The 23,862-nt window shown below is 38.3% G+C and overlaps 3 protein-coding genes and 1 long non-coding RNA gene across 8 annotated transcripts in view; 2 read left to right on the top strand and 2 right to left on the bottom strand.

The window, feature by feature from the left end:
* Window positions 1-817: 817 nt before the first annotated feature.
* LOC117938876 (UPF0577 protein KIAA1324-like) lies at window positions 818-15,413 on the top strand. 4 transcript variants are annotated; one of them, XM_034863823.1, is made up of 23 exons: window positions 818-1,079; window positions 3,990-4,110; window positions 4,203-4,392; window positions 4,501-4,648; window positions 4,729-4,818; window positions 4,908-5,013; window positions 5,117-5,266; window positions 6,454-6,542; window positions 7,701-7,881; window positions 8,130-8,258; window positions 8,349-8,439; window positions 8,668-8,770; window positions 8,956-9,093; window positions 9,321-9,593; window positions 10,941-11,114; window positions 11,913-12,102; window positions 12,192-12,288; window positions 12,365-12,466; window positions 12,613-12,739; window positions 13,887-14,065; window positions 14,473-14,635; window positions 14,889-14,971; window positions 15,022-15,413. In XM_034863823.1, exons 1-22 carry the CDS (start codon window positions 975-977, stop codon window positions 14,958-14,960), a joined length of 3,018 nt encoding a protein of 1,005 aa, XP_034719714.1. In that variant the 5' UTR covers window positions 818-974; the 3' UTR covers window positions 14,961-14,971; window positions 15,022-15,413. The 4 variants fall into 4 exon arrangements, with proteins under 4 accessions (XP_034719714.1, XP_034719715.1, XP_034719713.1 ...); XM_034863824.1 differs by having other exon boundaries at window positions 14,889-14,981; XM_034863822.1 differs by having other exon boundaries at window positions 14,886-14,971.
* LOC117938886 lies at window positions 13,526-16,637 on the bottom strand. The gene is made up of 2 exons (XR_004655498.1): window positions 16,384-16,637; window positions 13,526-14,047 (listed from the first exon to the last, which is right to left on the bottom strand). It is a non-coding gene; the product is annotated as an uncharacterized LOC117938886 (long non-coding RNA).
* On the top strand, window positions 16,436-22,105 carry LOC117938884 (tetraspanin-9). Of its 2 annotated transcripts, XM_034863835.1 has the most exons (10): window positions 16,439-16,678; window positions 17,851-17,892; window positions 19,159-19,238; window positions 19,409-19,600; window positions 19,913-19,987; window positions 20,068-20,169; window positions 20,285-20,416; window positions 20,816-20,920; window positions 21,323-21,328; window positions 21,377-21,511. In XM_034863835.1, the coding sequence occupies exons 3-10, from the start codon at window positions 19,176-19,178 to the stop codon at window positions 21,494-21,496; spliced, it is 795 nt and encodes a 264-aa protein (XP_034719726.1). In that variant the 5' UTR covers window positions 16,439-16,678; window positions 17,851-17,892; window positions 19,159-19,175; the 3' UTR covers window positions 21,497-21,511. The 2 variants fall into 2 exon arrangements, with proteins under 2 accessions (XP_034719727.1, XP_034719726.1); XM_034863836.1 differs by lacking the exons at window positions 21,323-21,328; window positions 21,377-21,511 and adding an exon at window positions 21,693-22,105 and having other exon boundaries at window positions 16,436-16,678; window positions 20,816-20,899.
* The window catches only part of snrpf (small nuclear ribonucleoprotein polypeptide F), a 17,038-nt gene continuing 12,388 nt past the window's right edge, over window positions 19,213-23,862 (bottom strand). Inside the window, exon 5 of the mRNA XM_034863838.1 lies at window positions 19,213-19,226. The gene's annotated coding sequence lies outside the window, so the exon portion shown is untranslated. The remainder of the gene's footprint in view (window positions 19,227-23,862) is intronic.

The following is a 23,862-nucleotide window of genomic DNA, read 5'->3' as shown; positions in this document are numbered from 1 at the left end:
TAGGTTGAATAATGCAGTTTCTGGGAAGAAATACTAAGATAAGATAAGCCTTTTTTCGTCTAACATACAGTAGAACATAGTCATACATTATAAACAGCTAAACTCAAAGATTTCATAGGTTATGATAAGGAAGAGCATCATATATTTGAATATTTGGCATTAAGAATTTTCTGTCAATCAGTTTTTTATCATTAAGCTAACCCTTTCATTAATTATTGGTAGACAAAAATCTACATCTGTTTAATAGTACATCAACAGAAAATGTATGAACTAAAAACCTCCAGTGAACCAGGAATTAAAGGTATCACCGTTTTCATACCAACACCTTTCTTAAACATTGGTTACATTTCCAAAAGTCTGCAACATAAAAATAACGTTGTGTGAATGAAACGCAGGGAATTAGCATAAATAATAATAAGCTAACAAGAATATTAGGACATGATAGTAATAATAGTAATAATAACAATAAGAAGAATACATTTAATTTGTAATGCACTTTATATTTACGCGAATCTCAAAGTGCTGCATGATAAAACAGGTAATCAAGTGCTAAAATAAAAGCACAAGGAGAGCATGAAAATGAAAAATAAAATAAACAAAAACAATAAGAGTTCAATTAAAAGCTCTCCTAAAAAGGTGGGTTTTAATAAGAATATTAACAAATGAATAAGGGGACATCATACTGTGCCAAATGTTGTCGTTTACTTCAAATCTTTTTATTCTCACTCTTCAAGTTAGCGAGAACCGGGACACGGGAGTTTTCATTTGAAAGCTGGGACCGGAAGTGTGTTTTTGTTTTCCTTTTTCTTTTTTTCTTTTTCTTTTTTACACCGTCTGTCTTGATAGCAGAGTGGGTGGAGGACAAGCAGGCGCATCTATGACAGGAACGCCTCCATAAGCACTGACCGCTCGGCCTGTTTCATGTTCCCGGCTCCAGGCAGCGGACGGCCGGCTGTTTGTGATCCGAGCTGAGGATGCGGGAGCAGGTGTGGGTCGGCTGGTTCCCCCGCTACCTTGTACTCATCATCACCGCTCACACACCGTTTGTGTCCGCCGACCTGCAGCGGCCGTGCGATGAGGTGAGTGCGCTTATTATAAGATGTACGCTACAATATCCTGATCCTGCTACTTCTACCCACAACTGTGTAGCTTTTTAAAATGTCAAAATGGGATGGTTCTTTAAAACATATATTATTCTAATCTAGAAATGACGCCTATTTTGATGTGATAATCAAGTCAAGAAAAAGGGCCATACATGTAGAGAATCTTGTCTGCAACCACACTAGATAAAAGGGTTCTCATAATGCACAATAATAAAATGCAATTATCCATTTTTATTAATGGGTTTAACACTGGATCTAAGCGAGAGCACACGGTCCTCTACACGCCGCTGATCGGCTTAAAGCGGTTCCTGTTGACCAGAAAACACGCTCCATGACGGGCTGATCTGCCTGCTGGCTCCCGTCCCTTCTCCCCCAGCCTCCAGCAAGGGTGGGAGAAGTAGGCCACTCACAGCTTTTACTTCAGTCCAAATAACAATACTACAGTGGAGGAAATATTCTGTTACATGCAAAAGTCATGCCGTTTTTTTAGTTAAAGTAGCCTACAAAAACATTAGCATCATATTGTATTTAAAGAATTATACATAAATTATATAACTGGACTATAACTGGGGATGCATTCATAAGTTTATTGTTGCAGCTGGTAAAGGTGGAGCTAATTTGAATTATTTTAGATACATTTATCTGCTGGGTTGTGAATTTCCCGATCAAAATAGGCCTATACAGTTGTATCTTAATCTGTAATGTCACATCATACTTTATTGGTTGATCATATTTTGTATTATTAGTCTGAATCTACAAACTACAGTTATCAAATAAATGTATGAATAAATGTATAAATGAAATGCATCATGGCTGCTGGATATAGAAACGAGATGACATTCAACTCAATCTTTCAGTGAGTTTGTCCAGTGATGGCCTAAATTCAGGTTCACTTTTCCACTCTGAGAATACGTTTTTAATTTTCTAGATGTTTTTGCCATCAAACATTAAATACAAAATATCAGCAGTCCAAAAAGTGTGGTGTCCATTTTTCCTTACAACACACATCCCAAAACGTCCACTCCTGTAGTCTCTCAACCCAGAGGATGGCTTGTCCTAGCATTGAATTTTTATCTCCTGCCCCCCCCACCCCCACCCCACCCCCCTTCTCTCTCCTTCTCATCAGTCTCCATGACAACCAGTGTGAGTCACCTGGGAGACCAGCAAAACACATCAGCTAGTTTTTTTTATTTTTATTTTTTTATCAGCTGACCTTTCCCCCAACTGTTGAGCACATTAGCACTGGTAACAGCCCTCTTGTTTGTCCGATGGACAGCAGGTGAATCTCAGCGCATGCGGCCATGTTAATAAAGTGGTCAAAGTGTGTGTGTGTGTGGGGGGGGGGGGGGGGGGGGGGGGGGTAGCATGAATGGTAGCTTTTGTTGTTGCAGAAAGGTGATAAGTTAGCTTACCTGTCTCGCACACATCCTGCATCGTTAAACCGTCTCTGACTAATTCCCCCGTACACATGTCGCAGGTCCTTTCTGTGATTGTTCCAGTTTAATCAGCTGCTGCTTAGATGTCAGTGCTCTGCTGCAGCCAGCTGCCCGCACGCTCTGATGATTTGTCTGCCTAGTTGAACAGCAGCATGAGGGGAGGCGATGGAGATCTGCCAGAGCGAGGCTTTGGACTCGAAGGAAGTCACATTAGAAGTACAAACCAGGCCAGATTTGATTCCGCAAGATTGCATCAAGTACAAAACCGATATGAAGCCTTTGACATTTTGGTTTTCAAAGTTGAAATGAGAAAGAGAGGAAGCAAGACATTGAATGTCAATATAAGATCTGCTTGCTGTCCTCCTGCATCCTTTTTACAGCTTTAACACAACTGAAGTCCACATCTAAATACCACTGTGACAAAAAATATAATAGGAAATTGCAAAAATAATTTCAGACATACGCTGGCTGTTTTCCCGTTTACAGTCTTTATTCTAAGCTAAGCTAACTGACCGCAGACTAATATCGTATACATTTTCTCACCTAACTCAGCAAATAAGCATATTCCCCAAAATGTCAAACATTTCTTGTTATAACTTAAAATTGTATTTAGAGAGCATTTTTGTGAAAATTATAATAAAAACATCTTTGCACACCTACATGTGTGTCAGAGGGCTACACAATGTGGATACAAGTTGGAAAAGAAACCCTGCACATTTAGGTTTATTTGATATTTATTTCCTACAATGTTTTGGTCCAAATAATATATCTGTAGATAAAGATTGTTTTGACAAAACAAATTGTATTAAATTAATATGAAATAAACAAGATGAGTTATGAAACCGTGTGCTGGAGTTTTATTCTTTAACTTATTCCATATTATAAGGATCTTACTAAAAATGAAGTGCTGAAAAAAAAGTAAGAGGGATTTAGAATTAAACATGTTTAAAGGCATTTAGGGAAGAAAATAGAATATGTTGAAACCAGCAAGTCTATGACCTATAAAATAGGTCAGATCTTATAATAATTATTACCATAACATTATCTTTAGCTCTTGTTTCTATGGAGATTAAATAAAAACATCTCATTATAGTTTTCTTTGGACAAAATGTCCTAAATGCATGTTCCATCCTTTCATATGATTAGCATAATGTCCCAACCAGCGGTCCTTGGAAAATAGCGACTCACAGATGACCGGAAAGTTGTGCTCTTAAAGGACCATTAGTGTTCCAGTGGTTGGTTGCCGCGGTGATCAGGGTCAACCACCACTTTTACACATGCTTTGACATTGAAACCGGATCAATATGCCTTATCCTCTGGGGACCATGACTGTCAGTGCAAGATTTAATGTCATTCCATCGAACAGCTGCTGATATATTTCAGTCTGAACCAAAGTGCTCCATTGGATTGTGTATTGATCTTTGTGTGTATCTGTATGTGTGTCCCGCAGACAGACTACTACTACCAGTACACAGAGTGTGACAGCACAGAGTCACGATGGAGGGTCGCCATCCCTCTCAATCCAAGCTCCTGCTCAAACCTTCCACCTCCAATCAGAGGGACAGACTGCTGTAAGCACTATGTGTGTGTTTCTGTGTTTGTTTGTCTTTATGTGTGTGTACTTGCTTGTCAATGTGACCCTCTTTTCCTCACTGCCTCACAGCTTTTTCATGTCCAGCTGGGAAGTTCTTAGAAATGACCACACAGCAGTGCACGCCGTGTGCGGCCGGCTCCTATTCGCTGGGCAGCGGCTTACGTTTTGACCAGTGGGACGCCATCCCTGCCGGCTTCGCCAGCCTGGCCAGCTTCTTGGACCCGGGGCCAAATGGAGAGGACATTCTGGCCTGTAACAGGTGACACAAACACTCACTGACCATACGTTCCCCACAGGATAACATGGAGCTGAGCATACAGCCGTTGTTTTTTGCTGGTTTGCTGAGTGAGTTTTGTCCATGCTGCAGCTCGTCATGGACGCCACAGGGTGTGTATCTGGAGTCGAACCGCGACGAGTGTACAGTGTCTTTGGTGTACGCCGTCCATCTGGAGAAACAGGGCTCCGTCTCCTTCACCTACCAGTACCCCGACAACAACATCTTCTTTGAGTTCTATGTAAGCACTGCTTCCTACTGTACATTACAGCCTAAATGTATTTATTATATGGCTAAGCTACAATAATAACATGTGTTCAGGTCCAAAACGAGCAATGTCAAGAAATGGCCCAGACCGATGACCAGAAGTGGATTAAAGTCACCAACAATGGAGAATGGGACTCACACACAGTGAGTATCTGACTCTGCTTGTGTTAGTAGGGGCTGCATTATAGTTTGTATGTGCTTCACCGTGTGCATATTTTTGTTTTAAATTTTAGGTGAATCTGAAATCCGGTACGAACATCCTCTACTGGAGAACCACCGGCATCCTGGTCGGAGGGAAGATGGTCAAACCCGTGCTGCTCAAGAACATCCAAATAGAGGGTAAAGCATAAGCCAAACACACAGTAACCATAAGGCATTAATGAGCTTTATGAAGATAAATGAAAAAAAACGGTTCTCAGATGGAAATTGTTAATATGTCCAGGTGTGGCCTACACATCGGAGTGTTTCCCGTGCCGGCCTGGCTGGTTCAGCTCGGCCCCCGGCTCATCGTCCTGTCAGCCGTGCGCCAGGAACACCTTCTCCATAAAGGGAGCATCCTCCTGTACCACCTGCCCTGAACACTACTACTCACGTATGTATACATGAGTCAACACTAGTATGTCACTAGTTGTCTGTTGTTGTCTTAATCCAGTGAGAAGTGATAAAGAAAATTTGGTAAGCTGTAATACCAAAAGTAAGTTTTGTGTTAAATCCGCCAATCATCATCTACCTTAATGTATTTAAATTTAACATGAATAGAAAAATCAGAAAAGATGTTGTATAGTCCAATGGTACATTTTTTGTACAACAGAACCTCCTTTTATATAATCCCTCAGATGTGGTTATTTAAGGTTTGTTTGACACATTTATTTAATAACTGAATAATGGTGTCTGATTATTTATAACAATAACTTTTAATGTAACATGATTGGACAATTTGTACTGTAACTGGAATAAACTCATTGTAAATAATAACCAAGTAAACACAAAAACTGCCCACTTCTCACACAACACATCAAGTTATAACATAAGAAAAGAAAATCTATTTAGGACACTGTAAAGAAAAAACTTAAGGCCAAAGTAGATTAGAGTGTTATTTGGCAGTAAAAAGAGATTATGATTCGGCAGAATGTCTCTCTACTGTGAGAGATAGAAAGCAGAGACAGATCCTTACCAAGTACAGGCTCAGGTACCACAAACTGGCCCTCAAATCAGGAAGACACAAAAAATCATGTCAACCAAAAGAAAACAGGTAAGGCTGAGACTTGAAATTCACTTCCTCCCACAATGTAAAACATACAATGAAATAATGACCATTTACTTCAACAAGTTCAACTCTGTAATCTCAGATTTCAAAGAGCTGAAAGACCGCTCAAAATTAAAAAAAAAAGATACGCCTAGGAGAAGGAGACAGGGTATATCTTGCTAATATAATATATATCAATCTGAATGTACAATGTATTGTATATTGATGCTTTGGCAACATTGTTCATGAATTAATTCAAATGTAGCCTCTAAATATGATTATGTTCTGCATTTGTATTTGCATATCTGCCAACCTGTACGTGATAATCTCTATAGCTCCATTATATTGGCTGAACTCTTCTATTGACTTATAATATACAGTATGCAAAAAGATGTAACTAATGTTTCATTTTTCATTGTTTTACATTCTCTTCTGTAAAGTAAAAAACTACTCATTTGGATTTACCATTTAACATCCCATTCTGATCGTGCATGTTTTCTCTGCATCATCATTGTGTCCTCCACCTGTGTCAGATGAGGGATGGGCGGAGTGTAAGGTGAGGCCGCCGTGCTCAGAGAAGGATTACTTCCAAATCCACACGGCCTGTGACAGCGAAGGAAAGGTCAGCAGCATCCACACGTTTCACATTTCCCCCACACACACACACACACACACACACACACACACACACGCACTACACAAGGACAGGTACACCTGCCAAAGATAAATGGACTATTATGTTGTTTTTTTGTCTAAATTTCTAGGTTAACGTATACAAATTAAACTAAATATAATACTACATAAAAAGACTTTTAACAACATCCTTATAAGACAAAAACACCCATGATTGGTTTTATATTTAAAACATGATAAGCATTCCTGTTTATCTTTGGTCTAATGTTTACACTTAACAAAAGGACATATAATGAATGTCGCCTGTTTGCATGTATCCTTTTGTTCATTTCCTTAACGCACTACTTAGTCACACAGAAGGATAATCCTGCCTATTTTTACTGTACCACATTTAAATTGATAATAAACAGTGGATACGTTCTGTCAGCTCTTTCAGGGTATTACTGTGTCAGAAACTAGAGAAGTCACACAACGTGATGAGACAGGAAATGATGACTTAGTGACCATTTTGCATGTAATTTGATCCAAAGTCAACAACACAACCTTGGCCTGTTTTGATCCACGTCTCTGAAAGCGCTGAGAAAGCATGATGACGTTTAACCTTCGTATTGTCTTCCTGTCGACCGTGAACTTGTTCTCCGGTTTGATTTGCCTGTTTAATAAAACATAGTAGCCTATAAATGATCACCCAATTCTGTGTTACATCTTTTTGGCCAACTTCATGACTTTTTACCACTAGTTTTACACTTCTTTATAGAACTGATGGCAAATAAATCTCAATTTACATGAAATTACACCTAATTATTGAGTAAAAAATGCAGCAATTAGGAATTATCTTGACTAGTAGTTAAGGTCAGAGAAACATATGTTTATGGATGAGATGATCATAAATCGGTACTGATGGAAATTTGGTTGAATAGAAAGCCATGTTTCTGACATAGAAACCGGAGGACAACAGGAGGGTTAAAAAACAGAAATTAAACACATCTCTATTGCTGATAGTGTAGTTTGTTTTTTATGTACAGTATCTCAGTTAATTTTACTCCGGGTACATTTCTTTCTTCTATATTTGTATATTCGTAAAGCCCCTCTATTAGAATACGCTGATCCCCCCTTGATCATAACCTCTGGGATTTGTCTGCTATAGACGCAGGTGTTGTATCGTTGGGTGGAGCCAAAGATCTGTGTGGAGAACATCACAGGGGCCGTGGAGCTGCCTGTGACGGGACAGAGAGAGCCCTGCCCCCCCTGCAACCCTGGCTACTACAACAGCAACGACTCCACCTGTTTGCCCTGCCCACCTGGGACCCATTCAAATGGCCAACACGGTAAACCTGCTCCCAACTGGAGCGTACTGTTACCGAAGCAGTGGTGCTGTTTTCATATAAATGGAATCTTTTTGAATCTGTATTTATCTAAGGTAAGTCTCAAAACAGAGAACTCGGATGGATTATCCACTCCTGAAAAGATTTTCCTGTGCAAACAAATGTTTTACCAAAGAGTAAAAATGCCATTGTTGTATCTAAATAAAGCTTGCGTGTGTGTGTGTGTTTGTGTGTGTGTTGGTGTGTGCCAGCGTGCACTAAGTGCCCTGCGGGTACAGAGCCAGTGTTAGGTTACGAGTATAAATGGTGGAATGTACTGCCCTCCAACATGAAGACTTCCTGTTTCAATGTGGGCAACTCCAAATGTGACGACATGAACGGTGAGGACAATAACAGAGTTCACACCTTACATAATAAGTGTGAGATATCGTGTGAGATAACGTTTGTGCATCACGTCTGTTGTTCATCAGGATGGGAGGTTGCAGGGGACCACATCCGCAGTGGGGCAGGCACTTCAGACAATGACTACCTCATCCTTAGCCTGCATGTGCCTGGCTTCAAGTAAGTATGTGTGCTTTCTTTCCGGGGAGATCCGATTGTTACTGTGACAGAGTTGCAATTATCTATGCAAGTGTGGACACCATAAAAAGAGAAAATCAAGAGAGCTGTCTTAACAGAGAAAAAGAAGGTTTGCAGAAAGTAATTGCCGGCTAAAATCCACTTAAACATTCAGTATTTCTATGTCTATATCATCTTAGTCTCTGCCTGTGTTTGTGTTTTTGGTGGCAGGGTCCCAGCCTCACTTTCAGGGATGACTGGGAGTGAGTTCGGCTCGATAACCTTTGTGTTTGAGACCATTTGCTCTGGCGACTGTGAGCTCTACTTCATGATGGTATGTGTTTTGATCGTGTGTGTTTAGAGCAGAGAGGTAGTAATTAAAGGACTTATTTGACCAGCAAGTCAGAATAGTCACGTTTGTCTCACTGCGGTCCAGTTTATTACAGTGTTCTGCAGATTGATTTGTAATCCAACCTGTGTTTTCTCCATCTAACTGTTTTCCTGCGCCACCCCCTGCAGGATGTGAACAGAAAGAGCACCACAGTGGTGGAGTCCTGGGAAGGCAGTAAAGGGAAACAGTCATACTCACACAGCATGACCAGGAACGACTCTGTCTCATTTACATGGGCCTTCCAGAGGACTAACCATGCTCTGGACGTAAGTGAACTCACGCACACATAAAGCACCTTATTCCCTTTCATGTAAACACTGGGCATTCACGTGTTTGAAGGTATAATTAATTTATTATTGAAGGTATAATTTAATTTATTATTTGTCAAATTATTTTACATGGAAGTGCAAGTGTGACAATAAATGCACTTTCATTATGTATTAAGATGAGATACCTCAACACATGTGTCTACCTTGTGCTTGGATGTTTGTAGGTGCGTCATTATGTCAGTGACATGGTGAAGCTGTACTCCATCAGCGTGACAAACGTCCTGGATGGGGTGGCGTCATCATGTCGGGCCTGCGCTCTGGTACCCCATAACTCGCAGCAGGCCGGGTCGTCCTGCATCCCCTGCCCTGCAGGATTTTACATCGACAGAGAAACCAACCGGTGCCAAGAGTGTCCACCTAACACACACCTGGCAGGGCGCCACACCTACGGCCAGGATGCATGTGTCGCCTGTGGGCCCGGAAGTATTAGCAACAAGGTAGACAGACCTCTTCCTCTGGCTTTTTTTGGTACAAGTGCTGATGTTATTCCTGGGTTTTGGTACAGACACCAGAACAATCCTATTTTAAACATTTTCTTTAATAAATATAAATAGGTTTTTCTACCTCAACCTTTCTTTTTCAATAAACAAAAGAAAAGTTTGTTGTCAGAACACAAGCAGACAGAAAATGTTTTACTAAAGAGAGTCTAACATTTTAAATTAAATCAGGAACTATCTGATCCAAGCATAAGAAAACAAGATTACAAATCTGACATTGCGCTATGGAAAACTTTTGGTCGAAACCAAAGTGATTTGACATTTACTACCCAGTCCTACTCTGGGTTTTGTCAATGAGCCGTTGAACCTTTTGTGTTTATCATTTCTTTTACGCTTTTTGTCATTGTTTTTAACTCTTTTTTTTTTTCTTTTTTTTTACGTTTTTCTCCCTTTTTCAACACTTTTGACACTTTTTTCAATGTTTGTCACTTTATTTTACGTTTTTAAAACGACGTAACACTATCTTATTAACTGTAGTTTTACAGTTATTTTTGGAAGTTATGGTCACTAAACCTAATTTACAGGAAATTCTACCTAATATTTGAGTTAGAAAGGCAGAAATTAGGAATCATTTAGACTCAAATTAAAGGAATGTATGTTGATGGATAATCACAGACTGGAAAATGTCAACTTTTACTCTATACTATTTCAAAACCATTTGAATTAGGGTTAAGCCGGAGTGTCTCAAACTAAAGGTCGGGAGTGCTTTTTGGGCCACATAAGACTACTAAAACCAATACATTACCAACTTTTGAAATAGTTTTCATATTATATTTCTGTATGAACCCTTTGGAGCTCTCGCCATGGTTCTGAAAACCCAAAATAGAAAAAACATATATGAAAACTTAAGATGTTTGGTTGGAGAATTTTGGTCTAAATGTGGTGTCAGGGGCCAGATCAATTTCTAAAAATCCTGTTGTAAGTGCTAAGCCACTATAGGCTTGATTTACAGTTACTATGTAAAAAATGTAAATATCAGCAACAACAGATTGTTTCATTAAAGGTACTCTAAGCAATGTCACGTGTCACATAAAGCAAACATGTCCACCCTATCCGCTGGCTGTCTGTCCCCTGGACACACTGGAAGAAGGAGTGCCGTCAGTCAACAACGCTTCAGAAACATATTAAATAAAAATGGGATGTTGCAAGTCTGTAATTAAATAACCACATAACAGTTATTTTATTTATTGATTTTACTCATTCTTTACTGTTATCATTAGCTTGTAGTGTCCATAGTGCATCTAATATGTTGCATGTTGAGAGTTCATGTGTTTCTTTTTCTTTCAGGAACACTCTCGTTGCTACAGCGACTGCTCCTTCTCCCACACAGAGAACAACCGTACGCTGACCTTTGACCTCAGCTCCCTGAGCGACGTGGCCTCGCTGACCATCGGGCCGAGTTTCACCTCCAAAGGCACAAAGTACCTTCACCTATTCAACATCAGCCTGTGCGGCCACGAGGTAATTCACACATACTCTATATCATTGTATATTAGCAACAATTGCTATTCCAATGCAGTTAGACATCTGAGATTAGAGATTCCTTTAAAGCCTCTGAACATCCACGCAGATGATTATAGTTACGCTGGCTGATTAAACCTCTGCTCAGGTTTAAAGTAGGCTGGAGCTTAGATGGGAATTTATTAGGTCACAAATCTTATCTACCAATAAGAATGATAAAACTGTCCATTCCTAACAGGTGCAACAAAGCTAAAAGGAGACTCAGTAAGATGTCAGTCCTCACACAGTCCTAGGAAGAGGTAAAATCCAAAAGAACTGTATGGGTAACACCTGTATGGGTGTTCATGGCCTTTAACTGGATGTTTTATTTTTGGGTGGTGGTCCAAGAATGGAGACTTATTCTGCTGTTGCACTCATGGTTAGCTGTCTTGAAGACTGAAATGCAAATGTCTAAAATTTGAGGGGGGGGGGGGATTTATTGTTCATTTCTGTTAAATTATATTTTGCCTGAAAATGATAGTGGTGTCTGGACTATCTGGATGTTTTTGTCAGTATTACTTTACTTTCCTTCTCTCAGTCTTTAAATTTATTCCCCCCAGACTCCACATTAAATATTCCAGTAGCTTCCATTTTCTTATTTTGAAGATTTAGTCACAATGTCAGAAGAAATTAAAAGTTTTGACGTAACCCCAGTTTGATAAAATTATTTCTTATGATGCAGTAAAACATCAAGCGTAACCATATCATATCATGACATAACATGTTAATTTTCATGCTATATACACATGTCTGTCACAGGGGACGAGAGGCGCTGTATGCACAGATAACGTCACCGACGTGTCCAGCAAAGACGACCAAAGCGACTTGGCTCAGTTTGTCAACTCAGTGGACAGCTTCATATGTCAATCAACCATTATCCCAGCAGATGGGAGGGGTTTCAGGATGGCCATTTCCTCCCAGTCCATCAGCCTTGCGGGCGTTTTCATTGGTACAACACTTGTTAAATGGCAATATGTGGCTCTATGATAACCAGCTTGTAATGTTTCCTTTAATTTCTTTATCCATGTTTCTTACCAGGAGCAACAGTAGACTCCGTTCTGGATGGCGTGAATGCTAAACCAGAGCTGTTTCCTGGAAACCTAAAGGATGTTCCAGACATAAACTTCTTCTACAGGTACAATATGAGATATGGAGGCAGAGTGAGTGAGTGTATGTTTTTGCTGTTTAACTGGGTCCTTATTTTCTTTCAGGTCAACGCAGGCAACGGCTTCATGTGATCAGGGTCGCAGTTCAGTCATCACTGTTCGCTGTAACCCCGAGAAGTCGGAACGAGGAGAGCTCTCTGTGCCCAGGTAGGTGAAAATGTACTCTAGGTATGAGATTGTGTTTTATTTTTGCAAACATACACTGTAAGACTTTCGGATAGTTAATATGAGTTGTGAACATAATACAACAAATTACAGAAAGTCTGTGAAAGTGTGTGTGTGTGTTCGTGCAGCGCCTGTCCTGCAGGAACATGCGATGGATGCACGTTTCACTTCCTGTGGGAGAGCGCCAGCGCCTGTCCTCACTGCACCGAGGATGACTACCACCGGATAGATGGAGCGTGCAAGGGAGGCGTCCAGGTAACACACCTGCTATCACCTGCATTCATTCTGTTACATCACCCTGACCTCAAACTAATCCAACCAGGCTCGTGTTCCAATGGTGGCATTTTGCAAACAGTTACAAACTGGTGAAATACTCTTTAAGCAGCAATTCTAATGAATCTCTCTCAAGTCTTTATTAAATTAGTGTCATTTTATATTTATAAAGACGATAACAATTATTTATGACAATTATCTAAGAAGTAGCCTAAATAGATTTGATTGATTTTAAAGGAGTTCTGGTACAATATATGTGGTTCAATATCCAGATATGTTAATTGCATCATTCAGTTTAGACTTTTTTAATTCCTTCAGACAAATACACAACAAACCACTCTGTGTGTTTATCAAAGCATGCTTAACACATTAAGCTAAGAGTAAACAATATAAAAAATCAATTTATTATAACTAAATAGTTAAACTAGACTGTCTGCATATTGCATGCATAAAGGCCCTGCGCTGAAACTTGGTGGTATAAGATTGATTTTTTTCAGTTAGTCAGCTGTTTTCCTTTTAAAACTAAAAGGCTGATGTATGTTATGTTAGGACTAAAACTAAATCATAATAATAATTCATAATGTCAATTTTTCATCATAAACACAAGACGTGTTTTGACATTGTCATATCTTCCGAATCCTCTGGCTTTTCATGCTAATAACCCAGAGCCAGTCAGTAAATTGATATCGACATTAATATATGAGACTAGATATTAGCTTAAGTTTTGGATTTCATAATTTTGTAATATGACAGAAGTCCTGTGTTTTCCCGGTTTTAAAGGCTGTATCACAGTACAGCGATGTCATTTTCTGAACTAACCACACTGTTATAGCTGTTCCATTATTTGCCTTAACCTATTTAGTCATTATATCCAAATAACTGATGATTATTTATCAGAAATCCTATTGCGTAAATATTTTTTGAAAGCACCAATTTTCAACACTACAATTTCGCCTCAATATCAACATTAATTTATTTGGTCAAAAATATCCAGATTTTTTATTTTCCCTATTGCCCAGCTCTAACTAACCTCAAAAATAAAACCATATACACCGTTATTTGACTTATAATGCCAAATCTCTGCTTGCACAAGCAAAAATTTGGAAATTCTCCATCTGTCACCGCGCAGGAAACTCTGTTCTTGTGGAACGAGCCGAAGCTGTGCACCAAAGGCCTACCGCTGCCTCCCAGGACCTCCTCTCCGTGTGAGGCCATCGCTCTGTGGCTGAAGGTCGGGGTTGGTGGCGGAGCCTTCGTGGCCGTGCTGCTCATCTCTCTCACCTGCTTTTTCTGGAAGAAAAACAAGAGGTTAGAGGCACCTGCCAATCAGACGCTACCACCAGTCTCAGTCAAGGCCAACGTACTCATTAAGATCACCTGTTATGTCATTTAAAGGCAGAGACGTCAGCAGCTGTTTGTCACCAACACCAAAGGCTCTGATTCTTTCAAGAAGTATATATAGAAGTATATATTTAAAATTTCTAAAACATAGCCAGTTATGTCTTTACTTTTACTTTATTTGTTGTTTTTTACTTTAGTCATATTACCTTTGGTTTTAATACGGGTCACCAGTGTTTTGGCTATTAAACTATACTATGAAAGCTTTCCTGTTTAAAGAAAAGTTTTTTTTTTAGTATTCGCCTTTAAACACCCAACACTGGATGTCGTAATGATGGATGTCTCATGATGACGGGGCCTCTGTGGTCTGTGGTCAGGTTGGAGTACAAGTACTCTCGTCTGGTGATGTCTGCGAACAAGGAGTGTGATCTGCCAGCTGCAGACAGCTGTGCGCTGGCTGAAGGGGAGGAACCCGACGACGACGTAGTCTACACCCAGAAACCCTCCCTGCTGGGGAAACTCCGGGCCATCGCCAACAAGGTATGTATCTCACTTATTATAAACTTCATTTAGGCAATTCACTGAGTAATAGCCAAAATCAGTTTTGATTCTACTTTCTGAGCCAAACTGCAAAAACAGGTAATTTAGTTAAAGGCAAAGACAAAAAAAGGCATGTTTTTGCAAATTGTTTAAAAAAAAAAGTTATTTAGTAAAGTACTACTACTACGTCTGTCAAACCTTTTGTTGTGTAGTAACAGAGCTGCCAAATAAAATCTTTAATATCTTTCAGCAGAACAACGGTGGAGAGAGATGTGAGTCCGTGCAGCTAAACTCCTCCCAGTGTGATCGATGGGTCCTAGGGTAAACAGATGCCGAGAGAGAGAGAGAGAGAGAGAGAGAGAGAGAGAGACAGGGAGAGAGACAGGGAGAGAGAGAGAGAGAGGACAAATTATGGAGGAACAGTCAGTCAGTGACAGTGTTCATCAGTGCCGTGTTCCTCGTGAGCCCTTTGGCCCCCTTCATTGTGTGTGGCGGAACCAACACAGACCTCATACAGTAGACTACTTCCAGTTTTTACTGAAAACTTTTGCAGATGCAAAAACTGGACAGTGGCTTTTACTCCTATAGAATACACAGGAAACCCTGTTGCTTTAATGCCATGGATGCTCAAGGGCGGCAACAAAATAGAGAATCATGCTTTTAATATAATTTCTTTTTGTATATTTTGTATTTGTTTTTGTATTTTCTGTTCAGAGTCATGTATTTATATCAATGTTATGATGATGAACCTTTATTAAAGTCCTATTTGACTTTGGGATTTGTGTGTGTGGATATTTAGAGTTCATATAAGGCTACAGTAGCCTACAGTTCTCCATTAAAGAATAGATTGATTGTGGAAAGAAAATTAGGAAAATGGTGAGAAATGGATAAGCGGATGAAGATGGATGGATGGAGAAATGGCTCTAGAAAGCTTGTCTAAAATATTAAAAGATAAATGATAAGGGTTTAAAAGCAAAGCAGCAAAGCAATTTGTAGCAGTAAGTAAAGTAAGCAAATAACTAAAACTGTCAGATAAATGTAGTGGAGTAAAAATACAATATTTCAATCTGTAATGAAGTAGCTACTATAAAGTATCATGAAAACAAAATATCCATGGAAAGTACAAGTCCCTAATTGTCAACGTGTAGCCTAGGGCCAACTAAGCTACAGGCTACACAATCTAGGTTTACTTCCTTTCCTCCACTGGAATTTGACTATTTTCTGTTGCAAAATTATTATTTGTAATAATTGATTAACTGTATGATTGAGCCATAATCAACAAATACTATTTATTTAACTTAACCCTTGTATGGTATTTGGGTCAAATTGACCCATTTCAAATTTTTACAAGAAGAAAAATGGTACAAGTTACCTTTTTTTTACCTGAAAATCAACGGCCTTACCTTATTTTCTGTGATAAACATGTATTCCTGACTCAATTCGGAACATTATTCTGTATATGACCTCTTATGTTTTTTCCAAGATAAGAATGATCACATTTTTAACATGACTTATAACCTTATGACAAAATAACAAATCACACTTCCATTTTTAATTGTGTTCTAGTAGAGACTGATTGCCTTCCCTAAACATATTACTTATCTCAATTGTTTGAAATTGAGATAAAGACAATATAGTAGATTATGAAGTAAAATTGTACTTCAGATTTGTTTTTAAAACCCAAAATAAGTCAAGGGTCGATATGTCCCGCAAGTGAAGCCCATACAAGGGTTAACAGCCATATTTACACAACTCGGGTCTTTGGCCGGCTGGTCCCTCTCTCCAGCACCGACAGACACGCCTCCGCTCCGGGGTCCTTCCTCCGCCGAGCTCCGCCCTCTCCACAGACGGTACCCTCCTCCTCTTCTCTAGCCGTCGACGGAACTTCAAAGCAGACTTCTTAACCTTTTACAACCCTCGGATTTATGTTTCCTCAACGAGTGATGCTGTGATAGGAAAGCAACAGAAGTGAAGCCGACATGTGAAACTTGTCTACCGGCTGAGTCTTGAGACGTGATCGGGGAGATGAGTTCATAGCCAACGGTAGGAAAACTAGCTTAACTGTCCCTCCTTTTTCTTTCCCCCCCGTCGCATGGACATGAAAACAAGCACGGCCTGAGCCTTCAGTGGAGCTCTATTAGTTGATTGTAAGCAAAGTTGAACGTGTTTTGTAGTTACGGAAGTGTATAATCAGTGAATTTGGCAGTGATTCTAGCGGTAGCTTTGCGTTGTTGTTTTTTACACAAACTGTTGTAAAATCCGCAAACTTCAGACAGTGACGTCACGTCAAGACCAGAGCTCCTTAGGAAGGGACACTGCTCTAATGAGAATAAAAACGGGGGATAAAGCAGTTTAGTTTTAGTTACAAAAGTTTGTACTCCATGGCGCACCAACTAATCAAGTAGTCTATTAAAAATAGTCTATGAATAAGTGAATTCCAGTATGTTCAATTCAATTCAATTTTATTTATAGTATCAATTCATAACAAGAGTTATCTCAAGACACTATACAGATAGACCACACTCCAGAATTTACAAGGACCCAACAGTTCCAGTAGTCTCCTCCAGAGCAAGCAACAGTGCGACAGTGGCGAGGAAAAACGTCCTTTTAGGCAGAAACCTCGGTCAGACCCAGGCTCTTAGTAGGCGGTGTCTGACGGGCCGGTTGGGGTTAGAATGAAGAGTGGCAATAACAAAAATAGACAAAAATGTGTAGTCTGTAGCAGTTCTTTGTATGTGTATCACTTGAAGGTGTCAAATGTCTGTAACCACACGTGGGATGGGCCAGATGTTTTGCATGACAACTAAAAAGGGAACTAACTATAAACAGACCGCCGTCCAAATGTAAAGATGAACCTAAAGAAGAAAAACAATATGTTTTAATTGTGTTTTTTAGTCGAGAAACATAACATGCTTATTTATAGTATAGGTAGGTCAAACGGTTTGTTTACAAAAGAAAACAAGATTTAGCCTTTTACATATTTTGAAGTGTAATTTTTGTGTTAAGAGCTTCAGGTTTCATGTGATCAGTAGGAATGTCTCACTAACAGTACTTTACAGGATCAAGACCCTTTAGCCTCGACATTTAAAGAATTCAGTTTCCAGTCCTGTGTTTTGAATTGCAAGAGTTTTGTCTGTAAACCTAAATCATCACTTTCAATGATGGCCTGTACACAATATATAGTATCAATGTTTGTGTATACAAATGTGTTGCAGGTACCCCAATAGAGCTTCTCCGTTCTCCTGCTAGTCAAAGTGGTAAGTTTATCTCCTCCGTGTTGTGTTTGTGTGGTTTCAGCATGACTCCACAGCGAGGACATGATAATTACAGTTAGCGTGATGTTACGGGAAACAAAGAGGTTGGTGAGCTGCAGTCTAAGGTCTGGTTTGTGATCATGGTGACACAAACAACTTCCAAAAGATTAAAGAAGTTGCAAAAAACATTAAATTATGCCTTAAACCGCAAAGAAGACCCAACCCTAGCCAGTTGTTAAAATAAATTATGTGATTTTTGTATGCAGTGTGTCCACTGAGTCTTAAAAAGTCAATATATAGACAATTCAGGCACTTAAAAATATGAAGTCTTATATGACTTTTTGTTATATATTTTGACAATAGCATTTATACAACATACTACACTATGACTTTTTTACAACATACTGTACTATGACTTTTTAAATGAAATTTAAATGACATACTATACAATAATTATTATGATATTTTGACAACATACTATACTTTGACTTTCATGACCTTTTTCAACATACAATACATTTTATGACATTTAGATGACATGATATACTTTGACTTTTTTAGGACTTTTTTTAACCTCCTGTTACCTCCTGACTGTTTTCATACATTTTGACGACATACTTTGACTTTGACTCCAAAGACTTTTTATGGCATTTTGACAATTACTATACTATGACTTCTTCATGACATTTTTCAATATACTATACTGTCACTTTTTTGATACATTTTGACAACATACTATGCTATACTTTTTTAAAGTGTTTGACGACAGCATTTTGATGATGTACTACACTATGACATTTTTAAGGCCTTTTTTTCAACATACTATATAATGACTTTTTGACGACGTATTATACTCCATTTTTAACGACATAGTCCTACTATACTTGGACTTTTTGAATATATGATATACTATAACTTTTTTTATGACATTTTGATAACACACTATACTATGACTTTTTCATGACTTTCAGATGACATACTATACTATGACTTTTTTGAAATACTATACTGTGATTGTTTCTGACTTTTTTTTAACATGCTTTACTTTGATTGACTTTTCATTGACTTTTTTTAATAGATTTTGACAACATACTTTGTCATACATGACTTTTTTAAACATTTTGACGATATACGATTACTTTAAAGAAGTTATAACGGAATCTTGCTTTACTTTACTGCTTATTCCCTGCACATTGTTTGACTGACCTACATATTCAGTTAGACCTTTTTATCTAACTATATACTGTTTAAAAATACAATTTCTTGCAGTGCCTGTCAATTAAATCATGGCTCGTGGTTGCATTTGCTGCGTTAAATACATGCTCTTCCTCTTCAACCTGCTCTTCTGGGTAATTATTACACATACACACACATACACACACACACACACACACACACACACACACACAGAGAGAGTCCGAAACTGTTACCATGAATGAGTAAGATCAAAATACCAACAGAAGTGTTTAATTATCATTAAATCAACAGGAAGTTTCTGAGTTTCCTGTGTTTTTTCCAGCTGGGTGGGTGTGGATTGCTGGGTGTGGGCGTGTGGCTCTCGGTGTCTCAGGGCAGCTTTGCCACCTTGTCGCCCTCCTTCCCGTCGCTCTCCGCCGCCAACCTCATCATCACTCTCGGCACCGTCGTCATGGTAACAGGTTTCCTGGGATGCCTGGGTGCCATTAAGGAGAACAAGTGCCTGCTGCTGAGTGTGAGTACACAACAATACCCATCATGCTTCACTAGTGGAGCTGTTTTGAGTATTCATTAATCGTGTCATGTTCAGGTTGTGTTGGAATTTTAAATGTTGAGGCCACTTAGTGCTGCTAATGTGAGAGGTCAGGACCTACCACCAAACCCCAACTTTGTGTTGTATTTTCTATCTCAAAGCGAATGTGTATTTTTAAGTAAGGAGATCAAATGGATTTGTTTTGCGTTCATATAAATGCAACATTATTGTATCGTGCATGTTTATGATAACGGTGAATCATTTTAATCCGACTCTTTTCTTCGCTTTCTCCAGTTTTTCATCGTTCTGTTGATCATCCTTTTGGCCGAACTCATCCTCCTCATCCTGTTCTTTGTATATACCGACAAGGTAAGACTTTGTACCTTAGGATTCCTCGTGCTGTGAGTGCGTGTGACTACTTGTTCCATGATCCACCTCTGTTTGCCCAGGTCAGTGAAAATGCCAGACAGGACCTGAAAGAAGGGCTTGTGCTGTACAACACAGATAACAACGCCGGTCTGAGGGATGCCTGGAACACCATTCAGGGAGAGGTAGAGAAATGTAGTAACAATCACTTCCTCTACTAGTTTTTAATCAAACTTTATTATCATCCTGTAATGCACTTTGTAACATCATCTGCTTCTGTGTCTCCTGCCTGTGCACCAGTGGCGATGTTGTGGTGTGGTCAACCACAATGACTGGTACACCGCCCTGCATGACAACGTGGTTCCTGACCGCTGCTGCCAGCAGGTTTACCAAGGCTGTGGACGCAATGCCTCTAATACCTTCTGGACACAGGTCAGTGTGTTTCGGTTTACGTCGTAAAATTGCTGTTAAAGTTATTCTCTGTGCCATTAAGATAGCTTAATACTGTATTTACGGAGTGGTATCAATCTGTTCATCAACTTCATGTCATTGCAAGTGGACAAACATCATCAATGTTTGAAATATTGCAGTGTGAGTGCAGTTATATGAAGTTAGAACCAACTATTTTTAGCTGATGTGCACTACTAACATTTCTGTGTTCATTAGTTTAGACGAGATTACGAAAACAAGCAAGGAATGGATCATCAGGCCTTCACATTCTTTAACCTTTGTGATATTTGTTGTCTGTATAACTGTCTTGACCTTAAACTGGATACCTTCTGATGTGCAGTACTCTTATGTTTCTTAATTACTGTTGGTGTGTGTTTTTAGGGTTGCTATGAGAAGGTAGAGGAGTGGTTGGATGACAACAAACATCTTCTGGGAACCATCGCCATGTGTGTGTTAGTCATACAGGTAAGCAGCTCTTTAATTATCGTGACTTTGCGTGAAAATACGCGCCACTTGCCGTGTTATCGCGAGTAGAAAGCAACGGTTGAGTTTAGGAAACGTGACATTCGGGTTGGGTTGAGGAAAAGAAGTGTGCGCATGCGCTAACGTGCAAGCTGCCTGTTGCAGTGCTCCGTATTGGTGCTCCTGTGACACAGAGTTTCCCTTCGGGGATCAATAAAGTATTTCTGAATCTGAATCTGAAGAAGAACGGGGTTGGCTTTAGTAAAAAACAGAAACCGGCGGTTGAGTTTAGGAAATGGGACACAATCCCCAGTCTCCTGGGTGAAAGTCCTCTGTTTTATCCATCCACCACAGCAACCAACCTCCCTATGCTAATTTTCCCCCTTTCATATTTTCATACTTCTCGCTACGCGTCAATTTGCTAAGAAGCAAGTATGCGTCTTGAGAACACGCCCCAATAATGGTATAAAACAGTAAAAGTTTATTATTAAGTTCATGCTTTCATCCAAATTGACTTACAAGAAGTGCATTCAACCATTTAGATTTAAGAGTCATGTAAGTACAGTAACATTAGTAAATATGTTGAACTGCTGCAGTTAGTTCTTTATGGATGTGTAGGAAGGTGTTGTCTGAACAGATGAGTTCTCAGTCTGCAACAAAGATGTGTAGAGTTTCTATTGTCTTACCATACCATACCTAAATACACTAGTATGGGAGAAGCACTTATTCAAACTCTGTTCAAAGCAACATTGTATTAATGTCTCATTATTAATGGTTTTTGTTTTTGTTTTCCTAGCTCCTTGGTATGGCGTTCTCGATGACACTTTACCAACAGATCCACCGAGCAGGGAAGAAGTATGAAGCCTGACGGGATTAATGTGGTCATTCCAAAATGTTAATATTGGTTACATAAGATATATCACCTTTTGTTTATAGTAAAACAAATAAGCCAGTTTTAATGTTTGCCACTAAAGTCTATTATCCCACACTTTTCTAAGTTAGCTTTTTAAAATCCTACTGCTGTTATGTTATGAGAAATATTTGTGATTTGCCTCTGACAATCACAACCGAGAGAAAAGACTGAGAAGAGGAAAAGGAAGGAGAATGTGTTTGGTTGTTAAGACGCAATACCTGTGGACAAGTATTATGAATGGACCATTTACAAGCATTTTATACCAATGTGTTCAATAAAAGCACTCTTCCCAAATGGGACTCAGGTGTACACAGGTTACTGACTCAATGACCGTCCCATTCTTTGACAGGCAGCACAAACATATTAAGCTATATCTTTTTGATGACTTTTTTCCAATATAACGTGTTATAGTATGATTTTTATGACTTTTGTTGACATACTTTACTATGACTTTTTCAACATACTACTTTCATATTTATCGACATACTATACTGAACATTCTATGACTTCATAATATAATAATACCTGCTATACTAGGACTTTTTAAATAATTTTTCGACATGCTATACTATGACTTATTTCATATTTTTCAACATACTACACTGACTTTTTTCTACATACTATACTATGACTTTCAAAATTTTTCAACATACTATACCATGACTTTTTAAATGTTTTTTTGACATGCTATACTAAGACTTATTTTTCATATTTTTCGACATGCTATAATAAGACTTTTTTTCATTTTTGACGACATTCTATGCTATGACTTTTTTTTTTCATTCATTTCGACATGCTATACTATGACTTTTTAGTAATTATTTTCAACATGCTATACTATGACTTTTTTTCAACATGCTATTCTATGACTTTTTTTCATTTTTTACGACATGCTATCGTATGACTTTTTTTCTTTTTTTGACATGCTATACTATGACTCTGTCTTTTTTATGATATGCTATACTATGACTTTTTTCAACATGCTATACTATGTTTTTTTTCATTGTTTACGACATGCTATACTATTTCTTGTTTTTGACATGCTATACTATGACTTTCCTTTTTTTGACATGCTATACTATGACCTTTTTCATTTTTTCCACATGCTATAATATTACCTTTTTCTATTCTTTTCGACATGCTATACTATGACTTTTTGTAAATGTTTTACGTCATGCTATACTATGAATTTTTTCAATATGCTATACTATGACTTTTCATTTTTTTCGACATGCTATACTCAGACTTTTTTTCGACATGCTATACTATGACTTATTTTCATTTTTTGACATGCTATACTATGAGTGTTCAAATTTTTTTTGACATGCTATACCATGACTTTTTTCATTTTTTCGACATGCTATACTATGACTTTTGTTGTAATTATTTTCAACATGCTATACTATGACTTTTTTTGTAATTATTTTCGACATGCTATAATATGACTTTTTTTCATTTTTTTTGACATGCTATACTATGACTTTTTAAATTTTTTTTCGACATGCTACACTATCACTTTTTTCTTTTTTTTCAACATGCTATACTATGTTGTTTTTTTTCATTTTTTACGACATGCTATACTATGACATTTTTTCATTTTTTTGACATGCTATACTATGACTTTTTTTCGACATGCTATACTATGTATTTTTTTCATTTTTTACGACATGCTATTCTATGTTTTTTTTTTTTCATTTTTTACGACAGGCTATACTATGACTTTTCGACATGCTATGCTATGACTTTTTTTTTACGACATGCTATTCTATGATTTTTTAAAGAAATCCTATACTATGACTTTTTTCATTTTTTTTTTGACATGCTATACTATGACTTTTCCTTTTTTTCGACATGATATACTATGACTTTGTTTTAATTTTTTCGACATGCTATACTATGACTTATTTTCATTTTTTTACATGCTATACTATGAGTGTTCAAATTTTTTTGACATGCTATACCATGACTTTTTTTTATTTTTTCGACATGCTATACTATGACTTTTGTTGTAATTATTTTCAACATGCTATACTATGACTTTTTTTGTAATTAT

The sequence above is a fragment of the Etheostoma cragini genome, chromosome 23 (assembly GCF_013103735.1).
Source record: "Etheostoma cragini isolate CJK2018 chromosome 23, CSU_Ecrag_1.0, whole genome shotgun sequence".
Classification (NCBI taxonomy): domain Eukaryota; kingdom Metazoa; phylum Chordata; class Actinopteri; order Perciformes; family Percidae; genus Etheostoma; species Etheostoma cragini.
This window is presented reverse-complemented; position numbering and strand designations above follow the sequence as displayed.

What these genes read in the sequence shown, in the direction of transcription:
- LOC117938884 (XM_034863835.1), top strand. Translation starts at nt 19,176, where the DNA reads ATGGCTCGTGGTTGCATTTGCTGCGTTAAATACATGCTCTTCCTCTTC. An exon ending in ACAAGTGCCTGCTGCTGAGT is followed by an intron (nt 19,601 to 19,912) that starts GTGAGTACACAA and finishes CGCTTTCTCCAG; the next exon opens with TTTTTCATCGTTCTGTTGAT. An exon ending in GGAACACCATTCAGGGAGAG is followed by an intron (nt 20,170 to 20,284) that starts GTAGAGAAATGT and finishes CCTGTGCACCAG; the next exon opens with TGGCGATGTTGTGGTGTGGT.
- LOC117938876 (XM_034863822.1), top strand. Translation starts at nt 975, where the DNA reads ATGCGGGAGCAGGTGTGGGTCGGCTGGTTCCCCCGCTACCTTGTACTC. An exon ending in CCATTCAAATGGCCAACACG is followed by an intron (nt 7,882 to 8,129) that starts GTAAACCTGCTC and finishes GGTGTGTGCCAG; the next exon opens with CGTGCACTAAGTGCCCTGCG. An exon ending in CCGGAAGTATTAGCAACAAG is followed by an intron (nt 9,594 to 10,940) that starts GTAGACAGACCT and finishes TTTTTCTTTCAG; the next exon opens with GAACACTCTCGTTGCTACAG.